Here is a 27,393-nt window from a genome sequence, read left to right on the forward strand (position 1 = left end):
CCTGTGAGGAGCTCAACCCTACCCCAGCAGAAAAAAGGGTCATTTACTTTCCACATGCAGTGACATAGATGTGTGGCAGGAGACATGAAAAACAAGGCACTTTTCACTCACGGTTTCATTTATAAACAAAACTAATTCTGGACAGTTTATCGACATTAGCCGCAACTCTGTCATTTTTATAAAGTGAAAATAGTGCACATATCTTTTAAAGTAATGAGCTAATTCTAAAGGTTTGAGCGTTAACAGACACACTTGCCAAAAGGAATTATGGGAAATGAGTCTCCTCTCAATCACTGGTTGGTTGGTTTATTTATTTGTAAAAACCAACACACAAGTTACTGTGTGTGTTGGTTTTTACAAATAAAGGTTATGGAAGCTAACTTTTTGGTGAGTTGTGCCCACCACTGGATGACAGTAAGTACATACTGTAGCTTTAAGCACTGTTGCATTTGTACTACTAACATTCTGAAATGTTAAATTTGGGTAGACATAGCTAATTTAATAGCAAATAAATAAATAAATAAATAAAATAATAGAGATGTGTCTTTGTCCTCAGGTTGAGCTTCATAGTGATGCAATCACTGTTTGGTGGTGGGGAGCTGGGGCTGCTCGGAGGTGACGCAGGGGGCCTGAAGGAAGAGGCTGTGGCAGCATGGCTGGCGCTCCTCGCCCCTGCCCCCTGATGATGTCTACTCAACCTCCCACTTTGCCCTTATCACCGCCTATCAGGACATCAAGACGAGGCTGGCCTGCCTCGAGAGAGAGAACACCAGTATCAAGAGGAAGCTCAAGATGTATGAGATCAAGGTAAAGGCTTTTCATAACCACTTTAACACTGATGTTCTCTTAAGTGTCAGGTCTCCAGTACCAACAAAGATTTGGGTGAGTCTTGTAAAGTACGACACTCGACGCAACTCAGAATCCAGTTTTCACACAGAAGATGTAAAGAATTACCCCAAAATACGAGGTCTGTCCAAAAAGTAACGGACGTTTTTATTTTTTTCAAAAACTATATGGATTTGAAACACGTGTGATTGCATCAGCCAAGCTTGAACCTTCTTGCGCATGCGTGAGTTTTTTCACGCCTGTCGGTTGTGTCATTCGCCTGTGGGCAGGCTTTGAGTGAGCACTGGTCCACCCCCCTCGTCGGATTTTCATTGTCAGGGAAATGGCTGAATGATTTGGAGCTTTGCTGCATCAAATTTTTCCAGAAACTGTGAGAGACAGCCAGGTGGACACCATTCGCTAAATTCAGATGGCTTTCAGGGACGATTTTATGGAGATCACACAGATTGAGGAGTGTTACAGCCGGTTTAAAGACCGCCCACAGTGGCTGAGAGTGCGCCGCGTTCCGAGCGGCGATCGACAGGCTCAAACGACCAGATCATTTCCAAACTGAACGCTGTGTTGATCTGGGATGTCGTCTGACTACCACAGAAATGGCAGAAGACGTGGACATCAAGACTTTTTCGGCACATTCCACTGTTACAGGAGTTTTTGTCATGAAAAGAGGAGCGGAAGAATGCGCCACCGTGCTGACTCCAACTTGGTCTGGAGTTTCATGGAGTTGTGTTGGTCCTGCTCTTGGAGCAGTTGGGAGTTCACCAAGTCCACTAAGGTCAAATCTGGTTGCATGCCCTGGTAGCACACATGTTGTACCCACCACACCACAGAACTGTCTTGGATCCTGAATGACAACCACCCAGGCAGGCAACCGGTCCATTTCCACCTCCAGAAATGAGCCCATCTGTCTTTTGCAGCCCGATGAATGGCGGGCATCACCTTGGCCTTTTTCACTTGCTGGAATCGTCGATTCTGAGGGACCTGTGTGCTGGATCGCGCCCAGAGAAATGCGCCACATGGCCAAAATGTCACAGCTGACATTCCCTCACAGGATAATGATCGCTGTACGCTTGCTGTTGGGAATCAATCATGCTTATTTGCAGTGGCTGACTCGCTGACGCAAAAAGCATCACCTAATAGCCCAAGAAAAAAACAGTATAAAAATAGAGCTATAGCTAATGGCTGGGAGTCAGAGAGTGTGAAAATGAGCTGTGGCAAAGTGAAGAGAATTGGGAAAAGAATGTAAAATTGGGCTTTAATAGGAAGAAGGCTGCAGTATAAGATGTAAAAATGGAGTCAAATTGAAGAATGATGCAAAGAAGGAGGGAGAAACACAAGCATGAGATTAAAAATGAGGGTCGGATTAGAGAGAAGGGGAGTTCATTTTATCTACTTTTACTTCAACAAGCTGTACTTTGACTAAAAGCGTACACAAGAGGCCAATGAAGACATTTTAGATGCAAGCTGTCACAGTGTTATGGTCTTAATAATGATACGCTTACCGGAGAAACTCTTTTGTTATAGAATGGAACGCCTACAAAAAAAAAAAAAAAAAAAGCTCTAGAAGCAAAATTCCTCTTTGATGCTGTGGGAATAACACCAAAATCTTCAAACATGTTTCCAATTAATGTTTCAGGGAAATAGAAATGTAGAAGCTGTTTTGTGGCATCCAGGTTTGCCTTTTGTCTCCTGACATGTGCCAGTCTTCCCCCGTTTTTGTTGCGAGCAGCTGTTTGTGACGGCTGCAGGCTGCTGCTGTGCCATCAGCTTCCTAGCGAGGAGCAGTTTGTTCAGAGCCCATTCCCAGAGTGACAGGTGTTGGTTTTGGCTGCACTAGTGCAGATGTTGGCTTTTCGAAACACGCCTGTGCTTACACAAATAAATACATCACAGACCCTTTTGTATGATTATCGAGCTATTCACACCGTTGCATCATTGAGTGCACAGTCTCATGAAGTGGAGGAACAAAATCATTAGATTATTCTTTATTTCTGACTTTAATATTCGTGCTGCTGCAGGCTGAAATGTCGGCGCCCAGCTGCTGCAAAGTCGCAGATGTTCCCTGCTGCTTTTGACTGCTTGCTGAACTGAGGTTGTTGCTGATGCTTGGCTTCGTGAGACTTTTTCGGGGCCCCCTAGAGGCGTCTACTAACATTTACTGTTAAACCGAGCAGAGAGAGGTGTTCGGCTAAATGGAAAAAGGTTGTTTTGTGTGGTATTGACTGGACCGAAAACCAAATGAAAGCCATTCTAAATGTAAATGTGTCCATTTAGGTTGGTTCTAATCAAGTTATATAACTGCTTTTGTGTGTGGCACATAATACAACATGCAAGCAATAACACTGCATCATTGTTATTCTGTTCTACTTTAGTCTCTATATAAAATAATGGTGTAATATAATAATATATAGGTGTGTGTGTGGGGGGGGGCAAGGGCTCTTGCACATATTAAACATGCAGTGCACTCGGAACATATTCACAGCACTTCACCTTTTTCACATTTTGTTATGTTACAGCCTTATTCCTCAAACTTCTACACACAATACCCCATAATGACAATGTGAAGGCTGGAACAAAGCAAAATGTGGAAAAAGTGAAGCACTGTGAATACTTTCTGGATGCACCATATCTCTTCTTTCAGTATTTCAAATCCAGTAACCATTTTTTGTGTTGTTTTTTTTTTTCTGTGTAGCTGGAGCTCTTGAAGGACTAAGTCCTTTGGACATTTTGATGATGCTGAGGTGTGCGTGAAGGGGAATATATTGTACATACAAGTATGACCCTAAATCAAAAAAACTTGGAATGGGAACTTGGAATCAGTAAAAAAAAAAAAAGTCCACATACATTGTGACCAGATTGGTCTTAAAACACAAAACATCCTTTTTTGAAAAGATAACATTGAACCAGTTTGAAGGTTATCTTGAATACATGTTGTGTGACATTGGATAATGTCAAGATTACATTCAAGGGACCCCTGGTCTATACCCACAAATTTAGAGTATGATTGTGCAGTGATGTGGAATGTAGGTACTGTTAGGTTCTTTTATCACGGTGAGATCTACAAAAGAATTGGACAGGAAACAGACTTCAAAGTTTAGATATGTATGTAAAGAGTTACAACCAATACAGAGTTGCATGCAACACCTGGAACAAAGAACCTCGACTTCCGCCTAAGCCACCCCCATATGGGCAGTCCTTAACCTGGCTTGAGTCAGTGTCTATGTGAGCTGGCTGCAAAGTGTAGTGAAAATGGCCGGATATCTGTTCGCGCTGCATTCATGGTTGTTATGTAAAATCTTATAGTGTGTTTATGTATGTAGTGTAATGTCACACAATAAAAACAGAGTGTTCCATCATGCTGTTTCTTTTTCCAAATATACGTGAATACTTTGGTTTTATCAATTAAACAATCAGATGGTTTTATCATTTAGACAGCTATAAACCTAATGGAGCGGTACCTCTGGAAGAAGGTACCGCTCCATTAGGTGTATGACGTCTCGTTATGCAAGGAGCTTTTTCCCACAAGCCTGATCAGCCTGAATAGTGCACTTTAAGCCTGACAGCGCCTTATTTAATTTAATTTAATTTATTTGATCTTAACTTTTTAACTTGATCTCTGTACCTTGTATTTCACAGTGTCAATGTGTCTTTATGTGATAATTTGTTCCATGTCTGTCTAATGTTGTTTTTTTGTGTGTGATGCACTGAGCTTTTTGCATAACCATTTCCTATGTGGTTTTTTAACTACAAATGGTAAATAAACTAATCTTGAATCTTGAATCTTGAAAAGGGTCTGATAGTTTTACCAAATACAAGGACATTTTGTGCGTCAGCCATTTTGAAAAGCAGTTAGGTTAAGATCAGATAGTTACAAAGACATTTTGGATGTGTGTCAGCCATTTTGTAATATGCATCATGGAACACTCTTACAGTTACCCCCCACCGCCCCAGTGTTTTTGCTAATGTTTAATTCATAGCAACTAAGGCTGTGTGACATCAGATAAAATCAATATTCCATCCAAAGGATCCTGTCATCTGGACAAACCAGTCCAGTCTATGGTGGTGCATAGGACAACAAACCATCTAGTATATACAACTTAAACGTGTTGGCCAAAATTAAGTAAAGAACTTGAAGCTCCCATGATGTTGCAAAAGGTGTCACGTCAAACCTTGAAGAAAACGTGTGATTTCATGTTTCTGATGTGTGTCGCTGAGCCTTTCTTTCTTCCTGCAGTTCCCCATGATCAGCGATTTTGGGGAGGACGGTAATTCTTACTGCTCCTTTGAGAGCAAGGAGACGGCACTGCTGCACTCGGAGAACGGCAGCCTGCACCAGAGAGTCAACGTCCTTACCCACGAGGTAAAAAGAAGGAGGGAACACGAGGAGGAGATGAAAGAAGGATGATGGGGGATTGGGAAAAAAGGGGCGTGCTGAGAAAAGGAGATTAATAGAAAATAGAAAGGTAAATAGATGGAAGTTGCATAAAAATGAAACTGAAGATAAAGAGAGAAATTAAAAAGCAGGTGAGCAAAGACTGGAATGAAGTTGGAATGCTGATGATTGCCGATTACCTTTATATATCATTTTTATCCCCCCCGATATGAAATACGAGGAGATATAGCGATATATGTTCACACATTTTTATTGCACATTTTGTTTTACTTGCACATTTTATTTGCACATTTTTACTGTGAATTATTCATTGTTTAGTGTATATTTATACATGCCCGTACATAGAGAGTGCAGCTCAAACCGAAGTCAAATTCCTTGTATTCTTGTAAATACTTGGCGAATAAAAGCTATTCTGATTCTGATCAGCATGTCCGCCCATCCATCCATCTGTCCGTTTTCAGTTGTTAGCACGATATCTTAAGAACCAGTTGACAAATTTAATTCATATTTAGCATAAGGGTGCATTTGGGTGACCCTCCAACACCAGTCTGTTATGGTGACTTTGACGTCAATTTCAAGGTCATAGAGAGATATTCAAGATATTATTAATGCCACCCTTGTTAGCACAATATCTCAAGAACCAATTGACCAATTTCATTCATAGTTAGCATAAGTGTGTATTTGGGTGACCCTCCAACACCAGTCGGTTATGGTGACTTTGACGTCAATTTTAAGGTCATAACGAGATATTCAAGATATTATTATTGCCACCCTTGTTCGCGTGACATTTCAAGAACCAATTGACCAATTTCATTCATAGTTAGCATAAGTATGTATTTTGGTGACCCTCCAACACCAGTCGGTTATGGTGACTTTGACGTCAATTCCAGTGTTATAGCGAGATATTCAAGATATTATTGCCACCCTTGTTTGCGTGACATCTCAAGAACCAGTTGACCAAATTCATTCATATTTAGCATGTGTGAATTTGGGTGACCCTCCAACACCAGTCGGTTATGGTGACTTGGAGGTCAATTTCAAGGTTTTAGAGAGATATTCAAGATATTATTAATGCCACCCTTGTTAGCATGATATCCCAAGAACCAGTTGACCAATTTCATTCCTATTTAGCATTAGTGTGTATTTGGGTGAGCCCCGACACTTTGTGGGAACTGGGGGGATGATTCATCTCCTGATGACTCTTCTTATTTCTTATCAGCAAGAGAGGACAATTTTTAATCACAGCGTTAAATTCTGTGTGAATTAATTAAATTTAATGTCCAATCCTGGCGAACAGACTGCACACTGAACGAGGTCCAGGTCTAATTAAAGCACAAACACTACATTCAGTGTGACTGGGCATTTTTATGAGACCGGAGTTTTTGGATGACCATGCTGCTGTTTATTTTTAGACAAACAGTAAAATCGTGACAAACCTGGCTAAGATGTTGTTAAATGTGCTTGCTTAAAAGAAAAACACTTCCATCACATTCTGCAGCATGTTCTTGGACAATGAATCATTAGACATATTAACACATATAATATGTTAATTAACAAGTGTAAAACAGTGACTTCAGTTTTTAATGTTTGGTCACTATGGTCTTAGTGTGCAGGACATTATGTCATCATATTTGTGTCAGTGTGTCTGTCTGTGAGTTCACAGTTTGATTTGTGAAAGTATCTAAAGTCCTTTGGAAGTGGATGAGGTGATTACATTTTGGGGACATTATGTGAACCAATTTACATAGTAATCACAGGAATATGATATTATAGAAGCCACTGTGGTAGAAAGGTCACATTTACAGCATGGGTACGTTATGTGGTGTACATGTTTCAACAAGAGTGCTGTTCTGACTTTTGCATAAATTTGCATATTATTGTGGGAACTTTAATTTTAGAGTCTTGGCTATATCTCAGTTAGCAGTGCAAAGTTCACATTCACATCATTGGTACCTCATGTGGAGTATATATTGCAGTGTGAGTGTTGCTATGATATTTGCCTTCTAGTGAGGGAACATTAAAAGGTTCTATGCAATAAATTAAAGTTTAAACATTTATATGGGAATCAACAACTGCTTCTTATGTAAACATTTAGTGGCAGAATGGTATTCTGTGTCTATTGGTATCTGAGCATTCTTTTCCCTCTTTTACACAGTGTGGGTCTTTAGAGCATGAGATTCCCGTTTGTGCACGTTTAGTGCATGTGAGTCCCACCTAATGAAACCAGTTCCACCCACCAACGTTTTAGTACTTGTTGCATTGCTTTTGCTTTCAAGATGGTGTACAGCAGCAGCTTTCCAGAAATTCCTACAAAAACCGCATTCAGAGGCTAAAAATGTCTAAAAATGACAAGAAAGAGGTCAGGCTAGAATCAGTGTATGGTTTTGTCCATGGAGTTGTCACCCTGGTAAAAGGCTACAACTGACATTCCTTCTACTTGGTGCAGAGTAGAGAGGGGGAGGGTTGGAAAAGAGTGGCCAAAATGGGAAGGCTTGTTTTGATCCTGTAAAAGTTTGAACTAGTGTGACATCTAGTGGCTAAAAAAGCATTTATGCTATCTTTATTTTATTATAAGCGGATGTGTCTGTCTCGCTCCCACAGGCTGTGGGGACATGTCATACAGAGTGACCACGGCTCAGTGGACATGTCTCAATGCAAAGACTAGTTCAGATTATGTTATTATGATATTGACATTTGCGGCAGCACGGTGGCTTAGTGGTTAGCACTGTTGCCTCACAGCAAGAAGGTCATGGGATCCATTCCCACCTGTGGCCTTTCTGTGTGGAGTTTTCATGTTCTCCCCATGTTTGCGTGGGTTCGACATGTTTGCGTGGGTGCGACCCTTAATTGGAGTAAGCGGTTGAAGAATTGGTGTTACTGTAATGTGATGCATTAATTTTGACCTTGTATATATCAAAGTTTTGTTTTTTTTCCTACAGTCGTGACATTTTGTGCACACCTGATTCTGTCAGCCCTCAGATGTTAAGCAGAATAAATTCTGATTAGTACTTAGCTGGGAGGACACAAGGACCACATTCATTCAAATTTATATATTGACATAGTTACGGTCAGATCTCAAATAGTCAAAGTTGAACCCCAAAATGCAGGCAGCTAACACACAGGAAATATGTGAATAAGACAAGGTGGTTTATTTCCACACAAAGTGTTATGTGGGCCGCTGAAGAGGAGGTACTGCTGGCCCACCACCACCAGAGGGCGCCCTGCTTGGAGTGCGGGCTCCAAGCACGAGAGGGCGCCAGACCCAGAAGAAGTGACAGCTGTCACTCATCGCACCAGCTGTCACTCATCTACACCACTATATAAGCCGGACTGCAACTCCACCTCCCCGCCGAGAAATCAACTACCGAAGAGGTAATTTCTCTGCTGTCTCAAACGTTGAGTAATAATCTGAACTTCTTTTGCAGGCGTTATCCTGTGGTGTTTGTCCTTATCTGTGGGATTGGCGTTTGGTGTGATCAGCGACGACTTCGCCTCACACCCCAAACCAGATAAGTGGTTAAGCAGGAGCTGCACGAGTGTGTGATTGGAGGTGGAGGTGCTCCCTCCTAACTGAGTGCAGACTGTGGATTACTGAGTGTGCGACTTCACACTCATCCATCCTGTCTTGTTTTCTGCCAGCAGTACCAGGGTCGACAGCCAAAGACAGAGGCCACCTGGGGACTCGGGACTTGGCGGCTCCGGTGTTCTTCAGACCGTTGGTGGTGGAAGCCGTGTGGGACGCGACTCATCTCTCGTCGGGGGTCTTCTATCTTCGAGCCTGCCCACACGTCACCTGGTGTTAATTGACTATATATATTTTGTGTGTTTAGTTGTGTGTTGTCACAACATTAAATTGTTACTTATTGGCTTATTCATTGTCCGTTCCTTTGCGCCCCCTGTTGTGGGTCCATGCTACGACACCTTCCCAACAGGATTTCTCGGCCATTCGTCATGGATTCCGAGGGGCATCAACCCGAGCTTGAATGGCCAATGGAAGAGCCAGGAGCGCAGGCGTCAGCAGGAGGCGTGTTGAGTGAGCTGCCGCAGATTTTAACCGCCTTCACGGCTCGGCTGGATTTGGTGACCGAGCAGAATGTTCTCCTTAACCGGAGGGTGGAGGCTCTCACCGCCAGGGTGGAAGCGCGCGATCAGGGCGCTGCTGCAGCCACTCCTCTTGCTGGTCCTGGGCCCGTAACAGACGTTCCACTGGTCGTTCAACGACCCCCCCACCGTCCCCTGAAGCATACATAAGCACTCCGGAACCGTACGGAGGCTGTGTTGAGACGTGCGCAGACTTCCTCATGCAGTGTTCGCTCGTCTTTTCACAGCGTCCTGTCATGTACGAGTCAGACGCCAGCCGGGTGGCTTATGTTATTAATCTGCTTCGAGGAGAGGCACGCGCCTGGGCTACGGCGCTTTGGGAGCAGAATTCACGACTCCTAACGTCTTATGCTGGGTTTGTACGGGAGTTCAAACAAGTTTTTGACCATCCCAACAGAGGCGAGACCACTTCGAGCGTACTGCTGTCAATGAGACAGGGGCGTCGCAGCGCAGCCGAGTATGCAGTCGACTTTCGCATCGCGGCAGCTCCGCGCTGCCTTCGTAAATGGACTGTCTCCGGTCCTGAAGGAGCACCTGCTGGCTAAGGAGGAACTGCGGGATTTTGACGGGCTTGTTGATTTGGTTATACGCTTAGACAACCATTTGAATGAGCATCGTCGGGAGCAGGCCGGGGGGCGTGACCGGGCACGAGCCGTCCCTCCCCCTTCCGGTTCCGAAAGGGTGACGTCGTCCCCACGCTTCACTGCCAGAGAGCTCCGTGTGGCTACAGCTCCCCCTGCTGAGGAGGCTATGGACACGAGCAGGGCCAAAGTAAAAACAAACGTCAGACAAAGGAGGCTGGCCCGCAGGGAGTGTTTTGTCTGCGGCTCTTGTGAGCATATGCAGAAGGACTGCCCCAAACGGTCAAAACTACAACGCCCGTCCTTAGAAACTGGGCTAAGGGTGGGTCATAACATGCACGCGGGGAAACCCCCCAAATCTGCACGAATCCCAGTAACGATCCTTTGTGGGGATCTAACCCTTCATGCCCCAGCACTGATAGACACGGGGTCGGAAGGGAATCTGCTGGATAGCAGATGGGCAAAGGAAGTAGGGCTCCCCCTGGTGGCTCTGCCGTCACCATTGCAGGTGCGAGCACTAGATGGCACTCTGCTTCCGTTAATCACACATCAGACACAGCCTGTGACCTTGGTTGTGTCTGGAAAGCACAGGGAGGAGATCATGTTCCATGTAACACCTTCTACCTCCCGAGTGATTTTGGGATTTCCATGGATGGTGAAGCACAATCCCCGGATAGATTGGCCGTCCAGGGTTGTGACGCAGTGGAGCGAAACCTGCCACCGGGAGTGTTTAGGATCCTCGGTTCCTCCCGGCATGACGACTAATGAGGAGGTTAAAGTCCCCCCCCAATCTATCGGCGGTGCCAAAGGAGTACCACGATCTCGCTGACGTCTTCAGCAAAGATCTGGCGCTCACTCTTCCCCCGCACCGACCGTACGATTGTGCCATCGATTTGGTCCCGGGCGCTGAGTACCCGTACAGTAGGTTGTACAACCTCTCACGTCCGGAACGCGAATCAATGGAGACCTACATCCGGGACTCTTTAGCTGCCGGGCTGATCCAGAACTCCACCTCCCCGATGGGTGCTGGTTTCTTTTTTGTGGGCAAAAAGGACGGCGGACTCCGTCCATGCATTGATTACAGAGGGCTGAACGAAATCACGGTTCGCAACCGATACCCGTTACCTCTGTTGGATTCAGTGTTCACGCCCCTGCATGGAGCCCAAATTTTCACAAAATTGGATCTTAGAAACGCGTACCACCTGGTTCGGATCCGGAAGGGAGACGAGTGGAAGACAGCATTTAACACCCCGTTAGGTCACTTTGAGTACCTGGTCATGCCGTTCGGCCTCACTAACGCCCCCGCGATGATCCAAGCTTTGGTAAATGACGTCTTGCGGGACTTCCTGCATCGGTTCGTCTTCGTATATCTGGACGATATACTCATCTTTTCCCCGGACCCTGAAACCCATGTCCAGCATGTACGTCAGGTCCTACAGCGGTTGTTGGAGAACCGGCTGTTTGTGATGGGCGAGAAGTGCGAGTTCCACCGCACTTCTTTGTCCTTCCTGGGGTTCATCATCTCCTCCAACTCCGTCGCCCCTGATCCGGCCAAGGTTGCGGTGGTGAGAGATTGGCCCCAACCAACAAGCCGCAGGAAACTACAGCAGTTCCTCGGCTTTGCAAATTTCTACAGGAGGTTCATTAAAGGCTACAGTCAGGTAGTTAGCCCCCTGACTGCCCTGACCTCCACCAAGGTCCCCTTCACCTGGTCGGATCGGTGCAAAGCCGCGTTCAAGGAATTGAAACGCCGGTTCTCGACTGCACCAATTCTGGTGCAGCCTGATCCTGATCGCCAGTACATAATGGAAGTGGACGCCTCTGACTCAGGGATAGGAGCCGTGCTGTCCCAGAGCATGGAGGCTGATAAGGTTCTCCATCCTTGTGCCTATTTTTCCCGCAGGTTGACCCCAGCTGAATGGAACTATGACGTCGGCAATCGGGAGCTCCTTGCGGTGAAGGAGGCTCTTGAAGAGTGGAGACACCTGCTGGAGGGGGCGTCATTGCCTTTCACGGTTTTCACGGACCATCGGAACCTGGAGTACATCCGGACCGCCAAGCGGCTGAACCCCAGGCAAGCCCGCTGGTCTCTGTTCTTCAGGCGCTTTGACTTCCAGATCACGTACCGCCCCGGGACCAAAAACCAAAAATCGGATGCGTTGTCCTGGGTGCACGAAGAAGAAGCCAAGGCGGGGCTGTCGAACCCCACCGAGAACATCATCCCCAAGTCCACTGTCGTGGCCTTCCTCACCTGGGACGTGGAGAAGACCGTCCGGGAGGCCCTGGCAAGGAGCCCGGACCCGGGGACAGGCCCCAAGAACAGAATGTACGTCCCACCAGAGGCCAGAGCTGCCCTATTGGACGTCTGTCACGGATCCAAGCTCTCCTGTCATCCCGGAGTGCGTAGGACCGTGGCAGTGGTCCAGCAGCGCTTCTGGTGGGCGTCACTGGAAACCGACGTTCGGGACTACGTCCAGGCCTGTACCATCTGCGCCAGGGGCAAGGCAGACCATAGGAAGACCTCGGGACTCCTCCAACCCCTGCCGGTGCCTCACCGCCCCTGGTCTCACATCGGCCTGGACTTCATCACGGGCCTCCCGCCGTCCCAGGGCAACACCATCATTCTCACGATAGTGGACCGGTTCTCCAAGGCGGCCCACTTCGTGGCCCTCCCGAAGCTCCCGACGGCCCAGGAGACGGCAGACCTCCTGGTCCACCACGTCATGCGGCTGCATGGGATACCATCGGACATCGTATCAGATCGTGGTCCCCAGTTCTCTTCGCAAGTTTGGAGGAGTTTCTGTAAGGAACTGGGGGCCACTGTGAGCCTCTTGTCCAGGTACCACCCCCAGACAAACGGCCAGGCAGAGCGGGCTAACCAGGAGTTGGAGCAGGCCCTTCGCTGCGTCACCTCCGCGCGCCCGGCGGACTGGAGTCACCATCTGGCCTGGATCGAGTATGCCCATAACAGCCAAGTCTCGTCTGCTACCGGCCTCTCCCCTTTTGAGGCATGTTTTTGGTACCAGCCCCCATTGTTCCCGCTGGTGGAGGGAGAGGTCGGTGTGCCCTTGGTCCAGGCCCACCTCAGGAGGTGCCGCCGGGTGTGGCGGACCGCCCGCTCTGCCCTGTTAAAGGCCCGGACGAGGGCCAAGACCCATGCGGACCGCCGGCATTTCCCGGCCCCCACATACCAGCCCGGGCAGGAGGTGTGGCTTTCGACAAAGGACATCCCTCTCTGTGTGAACTCCCCCAAGTTGAAAGACCGATACATTGGACCATTCAAAATCGTCAAAATCATCAACCCGGCCGCAGTGAAGCTCCAACTCCCAGCTTCACTGCGGATCCACCCTGTGTTCCATGTGTCCCACCTCAAGCCACACCACACCTCGCCCCTCTGTGCACCTGGACCTACGCCGCTTCCTGCCCGGCTCATCGACGGGGAGCCTGCCTGGACAGTCCGCAGGCTCCTGGACGTCCGTCGTAAGGGCCGGGGGTTCCAATATCTGGTGGACTGGGAGGGGTATGGACCTGAAGAACGCTCCTGGGTGAAGAGGAGCTTCATCCTGGACCCGGCCCTCCTGGCCGATTTCTACAAGAGACACCCGGACAAGCCAGGTCGGGCGCCAGGAGGCGCCCGTTGAGGGGGGGGTCCTGTTATGTGGGCCGCTGAAGAGGAGGTACTGCTGGCCCACCACCACCAGAGGGCGCCCTGCTTGGAGTGCGGGCTCCAAGCACGAGAGGGCGCCAGACCCAGAAGAAGTGACAGCTGTCACTCATCGCACCAGCTGTCACTCATCTACACCACTATATAAGCCGGACTGCAACTCCACCTCCCCGCCGAGAAATCAACTACCGAAGAGGTAATTTCTCTGCTGTCTCAAAACGTTGAGTAATAATCTGAACTTCTTTTGCAGGCGTTATCCTGTGGTGTTTGTCCTTATCTGTGGGATTGGCGTTTGGTGTGATCAGCGACGACTTCGCCTCACACCCCAAACCAGATAAGTGGTTAAGCAGGAGCTGCACGAGTGTGTGATTGGAGGTGGAGGTGCTCCCTCCTAACTGAGTGCAGACTGTGGATTACTGAGTGTGCGACTTCACACTCATCCATCCTGTCTTGTTTTCTGCCAGCAGTACCAGGGTCGACAGCCAAAGACAGAGGCCACCTGGGGACTCGGGACTTGGCGGCTCCGGTGTTCTTCAGACCGTTGGTGGTGGAAGCCGTGTGGGACGCGACTCATCTCTCGTCGGGGGTCTTCTATCTTCGAGCCTGCCCACACGTCACCTGGTGTTAATTGACTATATATATTTTGTGTGTTTAGTTGTGTGTTGTCACAACATTAAATTGTTACTTACTGGCTTATTCATTGTCCGTTCCTTTGCGCCCCCTGTTGTGGGTCCATGCTACGACACCTTCCCAACACAAAGAATCCAAAAGTGACAAAAACCACACAGTGAAAAAAATGGGGTGAAAGGAACAGAGTCCAAAAACAGAGTGATACGAAAAGAAAACCACAGACTGATTAAACAGGGGAGTAGGTAAACTGTCAGTCACAAGATACTCACAGAAAAACATACGCAGAAGCCACAATGATCACAGTGAATCAATCGGCAATAGAAACACAAACAAGTGAGGGTTTAAATACAAACGAACTAATCAGTGACAGGTGCGAACAACTCAGAAAAAGGATGAAGGATGAACACACGTGAATCTAACTGAACCTAAGGTGTCTGAAAACAAAACCTGAACTCCAGTGTTAAAACACAACGGTAGCAAAATACTGCAGAGGAAGCAACAAAAACAAACATTTAAATCCAAGTGCAAAACTACAAAAACTAACATGGACTTCAACCTGTGTAAAAGTGAAACCGAGACAGGACTAACAAGGACTAATTCAGGAAAGGATACTCACAGATAATACAACAGAAAAACAAAACAAAAACTGAAAACTAATTCCGGGAACATAAGTACGTAATCACGTAGAACAAAAGTGGGCACAGTGCTAACATGGGGAAAATAAAACATGATCACTACGGCAACACCACATAGGAACACTCGGACATGGAGGACTCAGGACAGGGAACGTACAGACCAGCACACACCAGGAGGCCACACACAGCTGGTAGACAGAGACATGGGGACATGACAATGAACCTTAGACAGAGGAAGGGTGACAGAGACAACGACATGAACTGAGACAAGCAGGAGAACGGACACAAACCACAAGACACAGCCATAGAACCATTACTGGGAGTGCACAAACACACACGCATAAACACATAAACAAACCTACACATACAAACACACACCCAACAGACATCTATCTGATTAATGATTTCCTATACGTTACAGCTCGACATAGCATTTAAAAAACTCATGGAAATCTGTGGCTGTGCTGAAGTTACACGCTGATGTGCATGTTTTAGCTCTTTGCAGCTGTCTGTCACCACGTACACACATCTGCAGTTGACATAAAATATCACAATGCTTTGGGACATATTTTTCATGGCACTTATTTCCGCCTTAAATTGAAAATGACTTTATAGTGACATAAATCCATGGAAACAGTGACCAGCAGTCATGTTGTGCTTGCACAAATCTGTTCTGTTGTGCATTCTGTTTATTTGTGTGCTCAAGAAATTGTGTTTTCAGTCCTTCACCGATACTGACAACAAACATCACTCTTACACATTTTACATTGCCAGCAATACACATATAAAGTACAGCATCTACTGTGGGAATCTGTATTTTGACAGTAGGCCACATGATATCCCGGTGCTAGGAAATTATTGATTTATTTATTATATCCAAAAAGGACATCATAAAATCATCAGTATTTATTAATAAATTTATTTGTCTGGCTGGCTGGCTGGCTGTTAGCAAGATTACGTCGAACCTACTGCACGGATATTGACAAACTTTTCACCACAGATAGATATTAGACCGAGGAACACTTCAATAAATTTTGGAGGTGATCTGGATCTGGATCAAGTTTCACTTTACATAGGCTTTGAAGGGTTACTGTTAGAAGGGTTATATTAAAATTACTACACGGATTTTGACAAAACTTTTAACACACATACATATTAGGCCATGAAAGACTGCATTAAATTGTGGAGGTGATCCGGCTCCGGATCCAGGTCCTTCTGGATCAAGTTTCACTTTGTATAGGCCTTGAAGGATTACGCCAAAACTACTTCACGGATTCTCACCACGGACTTATATTAGGCCATGAAAGACTCCATTAAATTGTGGAGGTGATCTGGCTCCGGATCCAGATCCTTCTGGATCAAGTTTCACTTTGTATAGGCCTTGAAGGATTACGCCAAAACTACTTCACGGATTCTCACCACGGACTTATATTAGGCCATGGAATACTCTAGTAAATTTTGGAAGTGATCCAGATCTGGATCCAGTTTCTGGATCAAGATTTCACTTTATATACGGTTTGAAGGATTACGTCAAAACTACTTCATGGATTCTCACCACATTTGCACCACAGATATATATTAGGGTATGGAAGACTGCACTGAATTTTGCAGGTTATCTGGATCTGGATCCAGATTCAGATTCTGGATCAAGATTTTCCATCATAAAGGCTTTGAAGGATTACTTCAAAACGACTTCACGGATTCTCACCAAATTTGCGCCACAGATAGATATTATGGCATGGAGAGTCCACTGAATTTTGGAGGTGATTGGGATCCAAATTCTGGATCAAGATTTCACTTATATGTTTTGAAAGATTACGTCAAAACTCCTTCATGGATTCTCACCAAATTTGCACCACAGATAGATATTAGGGCATGGAAGACTCCACTGAACCTTGGAGGTGATTGGGATCTGGATTCTGGATCAAGATTTCATTTATAGGTTTTAATGGATTATGTCAAAACTACTTCACGGATTCTCACCAAATTTGCACCACAGATAGATATTAGGGCATGGAAGACTCCACTGAATTTTAGAGGTGATTGGGATCTGGATTCTGGATTAAGATTTCACTTATTGGTTTTGATGGATTACGTCAAAACTACTTCATGGATTCTCACCAAATTTGTACCACAGATAGATATTAGGGCATGAAAGACTCCACTGAACTTTAGAGGTGATCTGGATCCAGATTGGTGGACATTAGAAATCTCTGATTGCTCTTCTTTAAATTGCAACCTTTGGTGGTTATGTAACCACACAAGGCCATATCAGGATTTCAATTGATATTCGATTAATTAAACAGGCCAAGCTTGGATGTGGATATAAGTCACAGAAGTTTAAAAGAAGGAACTTCATGCCTCAATTTTACTTAGAAGCAGTCAAATTTGCAAGATGGTTGTAAATCACTTTTGTACAGTATGAACCTGTTAAGTGTTTGCTGCATGGAGAAGGCCAGCACATTGATATTAAGCACTTACATATTAAAAATTAAAAACTAATTGGAGAAAGAAGAAGAAGAAAAAAGCAGGCTGCTTTTTAGACTCATGAATTTCACACAAATTCAAAGCAGTGAGAGAACTCCAGGTTCTGATAAATTTTTCTGTCCTCGGTAGTCACAATGTTGTTGACACGCTGTGCTCACGTTGGTTCGATTTCCAGCAACATATGTTACCATAGACACAGCTAACTTGCCTCCTCGCATCCAGGCACAACACTGATACCACTTTTTTTTTCTATTTTGGCTCCCACTTTTTTTTAACGCTCTCGCTCTCATTCTTTGCCATCTAAATGATCATATCCTTCACTCAGACCTCATTCTAAAGTCTGCATCGTCTCTACTTTGAAAACCTCCATTTATAAAGTTGCTGTGCTTCATTGCGCTCTGACAGCACGTGATTATAAAGTCCTATTATACCACGATGTGAGGACAGGCGACGACAGTCAGCATTATCATCATAGTGCTGAATATTGCTTTTAAAATTGTGCATTTATCACATTTGAGATACGCTGTTGTAGAGATGCTGATGTCCTATATTTGGGAGGTTATATAACACCATTATAAGAAACACATTTAATGACTCTCACATGTACATTTTTGTTGAGGCTTTTTTTTCTCCCTCTCTTTTTGTTGAAGCTTCAAAGACATCAAAAACTCATTATATACCTATGTTGCACCCCTCCCCTCTCATTTCAGCTCCAGAAGAGGAAGGAGAGGGAAGAGCAGATGGAAGATGTGATTCAAGCCTATGAGAAGATTCACATGGAGAAGAGTAACCTCCAGAGGGATCTGGACAAGATGGTCAGAGTCGTTATTCAGCTCGTTGCGCTCTACATTCTTTATTTTAAGGTAGTTTTACATTGGCCCAGAGATTCGCGAGCCATATGGCCCTTGATTAAATCTTATATGATCGGACAGTGCTGATGGGGGCCAAATATAGAATGTCAACCTGACACGGTTGGGCTCCTGCATAAACAGTGAATACAAAGAGTGCTCACCAATTATCCAGTCACTTGTTGTAGTCCATGAACTGAGCAGGTTTTTAGTACCACCTAAAGCGACTGAATATCATTTACAATTCAACCTCGGTATAGTAGAGTATACTCAAAAATATTTAATAGCTGTCCCAGAATGCCCAGACAGCAAATGGAGCTAGGCGGATGTAGTCCAACATCTGGTACCATTCCTGAAAACGTATCCGGTCCAGACAATTTTTGCACCCTGGCCCAGATCCGGCACGGCTCCACTTTACAGTTCTGGAACAGATCCGGACCAGATCTGAACTGGATCCACAAAAGACCAACCGTTTACAGCCCATATCTGGCATGGATCTGGGACAGATGTGGTCCGCATCACGGCACCGTGGCAGGAACATGAGGTGAGCATAACAATAAGCAATTTTATCTGCACTCAGCAGAAACTATTCATTAGTGGTAATAAACTCAAGCCTGTGAAAACTCAGCGAATCCGTGGGATGCGCGGATTTCATCATGGGGGGAGTGTTAGTGTGTTACTGAGGTTTTTTTTAAAAGCTTATCGCAAAGCAGTTTTTTTTCTTTATGACAAGCAAGCTTTACGAGGGTAAGTTCCGTGGATCTGAGGAAACTAATTTGTAACTGTAACACACAGATCAGTGTCCATGGACAAAAAAAAACGCTTTGCGATATGAGTTCATAACTGCTAATGGATAGTTTCTGCCAAGTGCAGGTAAAATGTCTTATCGTTTTGCTAACCCCATGTTCCTGCCACAGTACCGTGATGAGAACATCTGTCCCAGTTCCGTGTCAGATATGGGCTGTAAACGGTTGGTCTTTTCCAGAACTGTAAATTGGAGCCGTGCTGGATCTGGGCCAGGGTGCAAAAATTGTCTGGACCAGCTCCGTTTTCAGGAACGGTACCAGATGTTGGACTACATCAGGCCTGGATCCATTTGCTGTCTGGGATGGTATCTGGAGCCAGGTTGGGGTCAATGATGGATTACAAAGTTTGGACTGTATATTGTTTAATGTTATGGAATTACAGGGTAAAAAACAAAAATGGTGACAAAAGCCAACCTGTACCACTGTACACAGGTCAAAAAATTTAAGTTGCTCAAATTTTGGGAAAAAAGTGATGCAAAGTATTGGTTGAGATTCTATGACTTAAAAAAGGAATAGATTACCCTTTTTGTTATGCTAATTATCATGTTACATGGTAACATATGCCTATGTTAAAATGGACGTTGAACTGGTTTGCTTGTTACTTTGTAAACCAAAAATTCAGAACAGCCAAAATGATTAAATTTTTAGTCCTATTGCCTCAGCCAATAATTTGCATCACCTTTTACCAAAACAGGAGAAATTTATTTTTGACCCCTGTACAAACTGAAACATGCCTGTGTCTCCATTTTTTCACCCCATAACTCCATAATGGTTGGTCCAAGACCATCCAGTCGAAACTTTTTTTGTTATCTGTCTCAGAAAATTAAGATGGTATACTTTTCAACATAAATTATGACCCCTGCTTGGGTATTGCTATCATTTATTTGTGTGTTGCCATGGTATACCAAGGTTGTATTGTAAGTGCTGTGTAGTCTAGTTGATACAGATGCACTCACAATTGGTAATTGGATCATTAGTGAGCATACATTTCCTCACACATAGAGGATTTCAACATTACAACCTCTGGCAAAAATTATGTAATCACCGGCCGGAGGATGTTCATTCAGTTGTTTAATTTTGTAGAAAAAAAGCAGATCACAGACATGACACAAAACTAAAGTAATTTCAAATGGCAACTTTCTGGCTTTAAGAAACACTATAAGAAATCAAGAAAAAAAATTGTGGCAGTCAGTAACGGTTACTTTTTTTAGACCAAGCAGAGGGAAAAAAATATGGACTCACTCAATTCTGAGGAATAAATTATGGAATCACCCTGTAAATTTTCATCCCCAAAACTAACACCTGCATAAAATCAGATCTGCTCGTTAGTCTGCATCAAAAAGGACTGATCACACCTTGGAGAGCTGTTGCACCAAGTGGACTGACATGAATCATGGCTCCAACACGAGAGATGTCAGTTGAAACAAAGGAGAGGATTATCAAACTCTTAAAAGAGGGTAAATCATCACGCACTGTTGCAAAAGATGTTGGTTGTTCACAGTCAGCTGTGTCTAAACTCTGGACCAAATACAAACAACATGGGAAGGTTGTTAAAGGCAAACATACTGGTAGACCAAGGAAGACATCAAAGCGTCAAGACAGAAAACTTAAAGCAATATGTCTCAAAAATTGAAAATGCACAACAAAACAAATGAGGAACGAATGGGAGGAAACTGGAGTCAACGTCTGTGTCAACTGTCAACTGTAAGAAAATGCCTAAAGGAAATGGGATTTACATACAGAAAAGCTAAACGAAAGCCATCATTAACACCTAAACAGAAAAAAACAAGGTTACAATGGGCTAAGGAAAAGCAATCGTGGACTGTGGATGACTGGATGAAAGTCATATTCAGTGATGAATCTCGAATCTGCATTGGGCAAGGTGATGATGCTGGAACTTTTGTTTGGTGCCGTTCCAATGAGATTTATAAAGATGACTGCCTGAAGAGAACATGTAAATTTCCACAGTCATTGATGATATGGGGCTGCATGTCAGGTAAAGGCACTGGGGAGATGGCTGTCATTACATCATCAATAAATGCACAAGTTTACGTTGATATTTTGGACACTTTTCTTATCCCATCAATTGAAAGGATGTTTGGGGATGATGAAATTATTTTTCAAGATGATCATGCATCTTGCCATAGAGCAAAAACTGTGAAAACATTCCTTGCAAAAAGACACATAGGGTCAATGTCATGGCCTGCAAATAATCCGGATCTTAATCCAATTGAAAATCTTTGGTGGAAGTTGAAGAAAATGGTCCATGACAAGGCTCCAACCTGCAAAGCTGATCTGGCAACAGCAATCAGAGAAAATTGGAGCCAGATTGATGAAGAGTACTGTTTGTCACTCATTAAGTCCATGCCTCAGAGACTGCAAGCTGTTATAAAAGCCAGAGGTGGTGCAACAAAATACTAGTGATGTGTTGGAGCGTTCTTTTGTTTTTCATGATTCCATAATTTTTTCCTCAGAATTGAGTGATTCCATATTTTTTTCCCTCTGCTTAGTCTAAAAAAGTAACCGTTACTGACTGCCACAATTATTTTTCCTGATTTCTTATAGTGTTTCTTAAAGCCAGAAAGTTGCCATTTGAAATGACTTTAGTTTTGTGTCATGTCTGTGATCTGCTTTTTTTCTACAAAATTAAACAACTGAATGAACATCCTCCGAGGCCGGTGATTCCATAATTTTTGCCAGGGGTTGTACAAATACAAAGCTATCCCTATCCCTCTGTGACAGTAAACCATCTCGTCCTTCAAATGGATCTTGTGGAGCAGCCTTAGCGGCTTTGTATGGTCAGAGTGATTCATGGATGAGGCGCGCCAAAGACATTGGAAGTGCCACCTGCCAAGAACTAACACAGTATCAATGTCACCTCCAGTTATAGCTGTGATTGTTAATACAGTACAATCCACCAACTGTGCCTCGAGTGACCTTTGCCCTCTTCTTCTGGCACTTTCTATAATTATCTGCAGGGCGTGCCAAAACAAGCAGGACTGTGTTATTCTTTGTCTTTTCATGAGATCATCTGTTTGGGTTTGATTTCAGACGAGCCTGGTGGAGAAGCATGTCGAGCGCATCCTGAGCTTGGAGTCTGCTCTGAGGCAGCGGGACAGCTCTTTGCAGAAACTCAACATACAGCTGCACAGCAAAGACATGCAGTATCTGCAGCTCCACGCCGGGCCAGAATCACACAGTAAGTGACACTATCCTAAAAACCTAGTATGATTATAAGGTAAAACGAGAGCAATCCTAGATGCCCGCCAAGGGTTGACGAGGACTCAAAATAAAAGATATGTGATTCACACCGTGACCCGGACTTTACCTGGATCCGGATTCCACAACACATTGCAATAATTGCATACTGATCCAGACGGGTCTGACTGACCAAGATGTTGCAATCTGATATTTCATTCACAAGCTGAAACAAAATAGTGTCTTCCTGATCTTGGTTTTATATTGTGATGTCATATCCGTGAAGTAGTTTTGACGTAATCCTTAAAAGTGTACAAAGTAAAATCCTGATCCAGAATCCGAATCCAGATCACCTCCAAAATTTAATAGTCTTCCAAGGCCTAACACCAATGTTAGGTGAAAATTTGATCAAAATCCATAAGTAGTTTTGATGTAATCCTCAAAATCAGACAAAGTGAAGCGTACAAATTGAAATCCTGATCCAGAATCTGGATCCGGATCACGTTCAAAATTCAGTAGAGTCTTCCATGCCCTAGTATGTATGTGTGGTGCAAATTTGGTGAGAATCCATGAAATATTTTTTTAACGTAATACTTCAAGGCCTATACGAGTATAATGATAAATGGACTGCATTTATATAGCGCTTTTCCATCTGCATCAGACGCTCAAAGCGCTTTACAGTAATGCCTCACATTCACCCCGATGTGAGGCTGCTGCCATGTAAGGCGCTCACTACACACTGGGAGCAACTAGGGGATTAAGGACCTTGCCCAAGGGCCCCAACGCTTAACCACTAGACCATCACCTATATAAAGTTCATCCCTGATACAGAATCCAGATCACCTCCAAAATTTTATGGTCTTCCATGGGCTAATAAAATTTCATCAAAATCCATGCAGTAGTTTGGACATAATCTTGCTAACAGGCAGACAAACAGTCAGTCACATAAACACCGATGATTTTATTTCATCCTTGGCAGACATAATAAAAGCTTTTTTGTGTAGGTTAGTTGACTTTGATTCCATACCAAAAAGGTGATGACCAAGTGTTCAAATAATAAAAAAAAATTAAAAAAAATCAGCTCTCACACCTGGCCAAGTTCTGTGCAGAGTTTTCCCAAGCAGTGCCTCAGCACAGCTCATGTCTGTCCTTGGAGAATGACAGCATGCTGCTGCATGCAGGCAGTTTTGAAAGTTCTGATAAACTCATACAGGATTTAAACATATTCAGATTTTCGGGTGCTCACCAGGACTCTTGGGATGTGTCGGCCCCCTCGTGCTTGAGTGACACAGAGCAGGCTTGATGCAGCTTGTCCAATTTGCACAGCAAACATGGAACAAACTACTGTAAAAATATCAATCAATCAGGACAGAGGGAACACCAAGTTTGCCCAGAGTTGCACTGAGTTTTGCTGTGCCTGGCCCGATGTTGCACACTATCTCAGCGACAGATATCTGAAGCTTTAGTACAACAGTCATTTCAACATAAATTCAGCAAATCATAAAAAAACAGCAGAAGCGAGGTTTTACCTTCATCATCTGATGGTTAATAGTCCCATTAATCCATTTGATTGCTTTGGGTGAAGAGACTCCGTCTCAGATGTGCTGCTGTGGTCCGAAATGACGCATGCATAGTTGCAAAAGTCCGACCGATTTTTAGGGGCTGACCGTTTGGTCTGCGACACGGGTCTTCCTGAGCCAAATGTAAGCAGGGCCATGGTAGCTGAGTCCACCAAGCTGTGAAAACCAAAAAAAGCCGAATTGTGTGCCTGGTCATGAGAACTTGGCACCAAATGCTGCCAGGCAAGAGTTCAGTCAGTTGTGTGCTTTATCATTTGTCTAAACAATGTAGTGATTCATCCCAGTAATAGGGCAGCGCAGTCTCACTTGAACCCTGTGCGATATCGCGAGATTTGACCACTTATGGGGACAGCCACTCGCGTTATGCAATATGTACACAGCATGACCTCACACGGGAAAATGGTGTACTGTTTTGTTTTTTCGGCTGCAGTCACCAAAGCAGTTGCAAAAAGTGCAGTTTTTTCGGTTCCCAGTGAAGAAGGAAAGACGAGACAAATGTGAGACATTGTGTCGACAATTGTTAGCCTACACGGCTAACCAGAGTAGCTGTGTTCTTTCGCCTGTACAACCACCACGACACGTTTGAGCTCTGGGTCATAAACAAACCACAACACATGTTCACTTTCCACCACATTGTCACTTTTTCTTTGCATTTTCACTTTGTTTTGCGTTTTTGCCGTGTTTCTGTCCACGGAAGTAGAAAAATTCTGTCATAAGTACCTACATCTTATGTAGTTATCTTCATTAGAAAACATTCTGTACATGTCAAATGCAGAATGTAAAAATAATTTATTAAGTGGCTAGATTCTGTCATGTAATTGAAAAAAAGAAGAAGCCAAGTGTTATAGTCATAGGACAGACAAAAAAGGTTCAGTCTTTAGTCAAGATTTGTCAGTGTTTTTCTAAGTGATGCATGATTGTTGTAAAATTACCAAACTTGTGCTGTGCCTGAATAGTGTTAAAATATTTATTAGGAGTTTACATTTTATTTTTTTTTATTTTGTGGTTTCACGTTCTGTATTGTATTGACTTAGAATAACTAATGCCATGATTCTACACACTCCAATACAGTAGGTGGCGGCATGTACCTCTAAAGCTATTTTGCGATCTGCCAATCACCACAAATAATAATAATGTCTTATTTTTATTTATTGTAAAATTTTTAAGTGTCTTTTCAGACTGTGGCTGAAAACCTGATCAAGATGCACACAGAAAGCCACTATGCTGAGAGTGTCACCTTCACTGCAGACACTGTCATACACACATGCATGTAAGGCATTTATATTATTGTTATAAAAAAAGTAAGTGCCTTTGACTTCTCTCTTTTTCATTTGCAAATCCGATATGGATCTGTTTGTTTATTTGGCACAGGTTTTACGCTAGATGGCTTTCCTGACGCAATTCCACATGATCTGGAGAGTGGGCAGGGGTGGCCTTGAACAAAACAATGGCTACAAGTGCACTCTATACACAATAATAACATGATTATTATTATTAGATTATTATTGAAAGACTGTTCTAAGCTTGATTGCTGTAAAACTGCATACAGAGAGTTCTCCTAAATTCCAAAATTTTAATAAAATCTGACAAAAAAAAAAAAATCTACAATCTGTGTGGATGTTGAAATTAACACTTCATGATTAACATTAAAAAACATTTCCAGCTTGTACATTTTAATATTTGTCTGTAATATTTGTCTGTCTTTAATATTAGTCTTTTTCACCCTATTGCTCCCATCTGTAGTGCTGAATGAGCCCTATTGTCATTATGTATCACCAAATGCTGATAAACCCGTGAGCTCATCTGACACATTCCAAGCAAATGTATTCCCCTGATGTAAACGTGGGGATTCAAAGATGTCCACCTTTAAGAAAGGAAAGCATTGACAGCACTTCACTTTCTTGAAGTGTCCTTGGGGAGACTTTGCTCAGACTCTTAAATCTCAGGACACATGACCCGTACATGAACGTGAGAAAAAGGTGAGAGAGAAGTTTCACGAGGACAATTGTTTCTTATAATTTGCTGCCTATGTGACTGGCAAATGGCTTTTTCAGACTTGACCCAACCTTTTTGGAAACTTTTGCAAAAATGTGTTTGTACATACAATGACATATCCTGCCAGTACTTTTCAGAGTCCTGGCTCCACCTCTTTATTTAGATCCGCCCAAAATATTTCACTGGTTTTATTCAATGACAGCATAATTATATGACAACTAGTTGTGTTGATATGATGTGCAGTGCCAGAAAACATGTTCAACCCCTTGTAATTTAAATTTTTTTTGTGACATAAAAAAAAAAAATCAACATTGCTTAGTCAAAATTTAAATGATATCTTTAGTCTGAAGTGAACATAATACCCTACACGATTATCTGAATTTGAATTTAATTGAATTTGAATTTATTAGACACTCATGCATACAGTGGTGGGCACAGATAACCAAAAAATTAACTTCGATAACAGATAATAAGATAACTGAAAAGTTATCTTTGATAAAGATAAACCGATAAACCACCCAAAAATGTATCAGAAGTTACAGATAATCGATAACCGATAAATTCCGGTGTTGTCTATGGAACATTTGCAGTTACTAAAGAACTGAAATTGATTTTTAACACGATCGCTTTTGAAAGCATCAAAAGTGGTAAAAGACCTAAAGAATAAGCAAAAATGTTTGACCATGCTGCCCTTTGCAGGAAACAGCACAGACAAATCCTGAGAGCACCCACAAAATCAACTCTTTACTAATCATAATCAACATTCTGCTTCTGCTAGAAGCTCTTATTTACAATAACACTCCCACCACAGAAGCACACCAAGAACAGCCATAAAGCCAACTCCCTATCAATTTCAACACTCCGGTCAGGCGGAGGTCTTGAAAAATCATCAAAAGTCATACTAACTTATGGTTTTTTGAAAATACTGATAGAATAACTCCATTAATGTCAATTCTGTCATTTGTACAAAGTTAAAATATAACATATATCTTTTAATGTTGAATAAGGCACTAATTTTGAGGTTTTGTAACAAACACAGACCGCAAAGCATTCTGGGTAAAAGTGCTAAACAGTGATTGGTTCAGTAATCCATTATGTAAACCAACACGTTAATGTGATGTGTGTTGTGTGTTGGTTTAAAGATAAATGTGCTTTTGTAAACTATTCCATTTTTATTTGTAAAAACAGGCATTTTTACGGAGCCCTGGAAGTGTCATCGCAATTGCATGTTTTAAAACTTTTATGATGTTGTAAAACGTGCACTCAATATTAGTAAGTAAGTAAATTTATTTATATAGTGCCTTTCACAGACATAAGGCCATGTACACACGTTGTCGGGTATTTGTAAAACCGAATATCTTACCCTTTCAGTTTGGGGAAAAAACTTCATCCACACTACGTTGTTTAAAAAAAAATCCATCCACATCGAACCGTATAAATGTGTTGTAATTAGTCTGCCAAACCTTTGGGTGGCGGTACTGATTAAAATTCTATCCAATCAGGAGGCTTATTCTCTTGTCGTCACTTCCACAAAAACTAAAAACATGGCGCCAACCTCATTCATGTAGACCGATAAGGAGTCGGAATTACTTCTAACCGTAGTTTTAGAAACAAAGTTAACAAATATATGCA

General features: G+C 43.5%; 1 protein-coding gene across 1 annotated transcript in view; it reads left to right on the top strand.

Moving 5' to 3' along the window:
* The first annotated feature begins 572 nt into the window (after positions 1-572).
* The window catches only part of tbkbp1 (TBK1 binding protein 1), a 57,799-nt gene continuing 30,978 nt past the window's right edge, over positions 573-27,393 (top strand). Inside the window, 5 exon segments of the mRNA XM_034194184.1 lie at positions 573-652; positions 654-807; positions 5,078-5,203; positions 18,045-18,149; positions 22,040-22,187. Coding sequence (XP_034050075.1) covers positions 573-652; positions 654-807; positions 5,078-5,203; positions 18,045-18,149; positions 22,040-22,187 — 613 coding nt within the window.

This window comes from Thalassophryne amazonica, chromosome 18 (assembly GCF_902500255.1).
Source record: "Thalassophryne amazonica chromosome 18, fThaAma1.1, whole genome shotgun sequence".
NCBI classification, from domain to species: Eukaryota; Metazoa; Chordata; class Actinopteri; order Batrachoidiformes; family Batrachoididae; genus Thalassophryne; species Thalassophryne amazonica.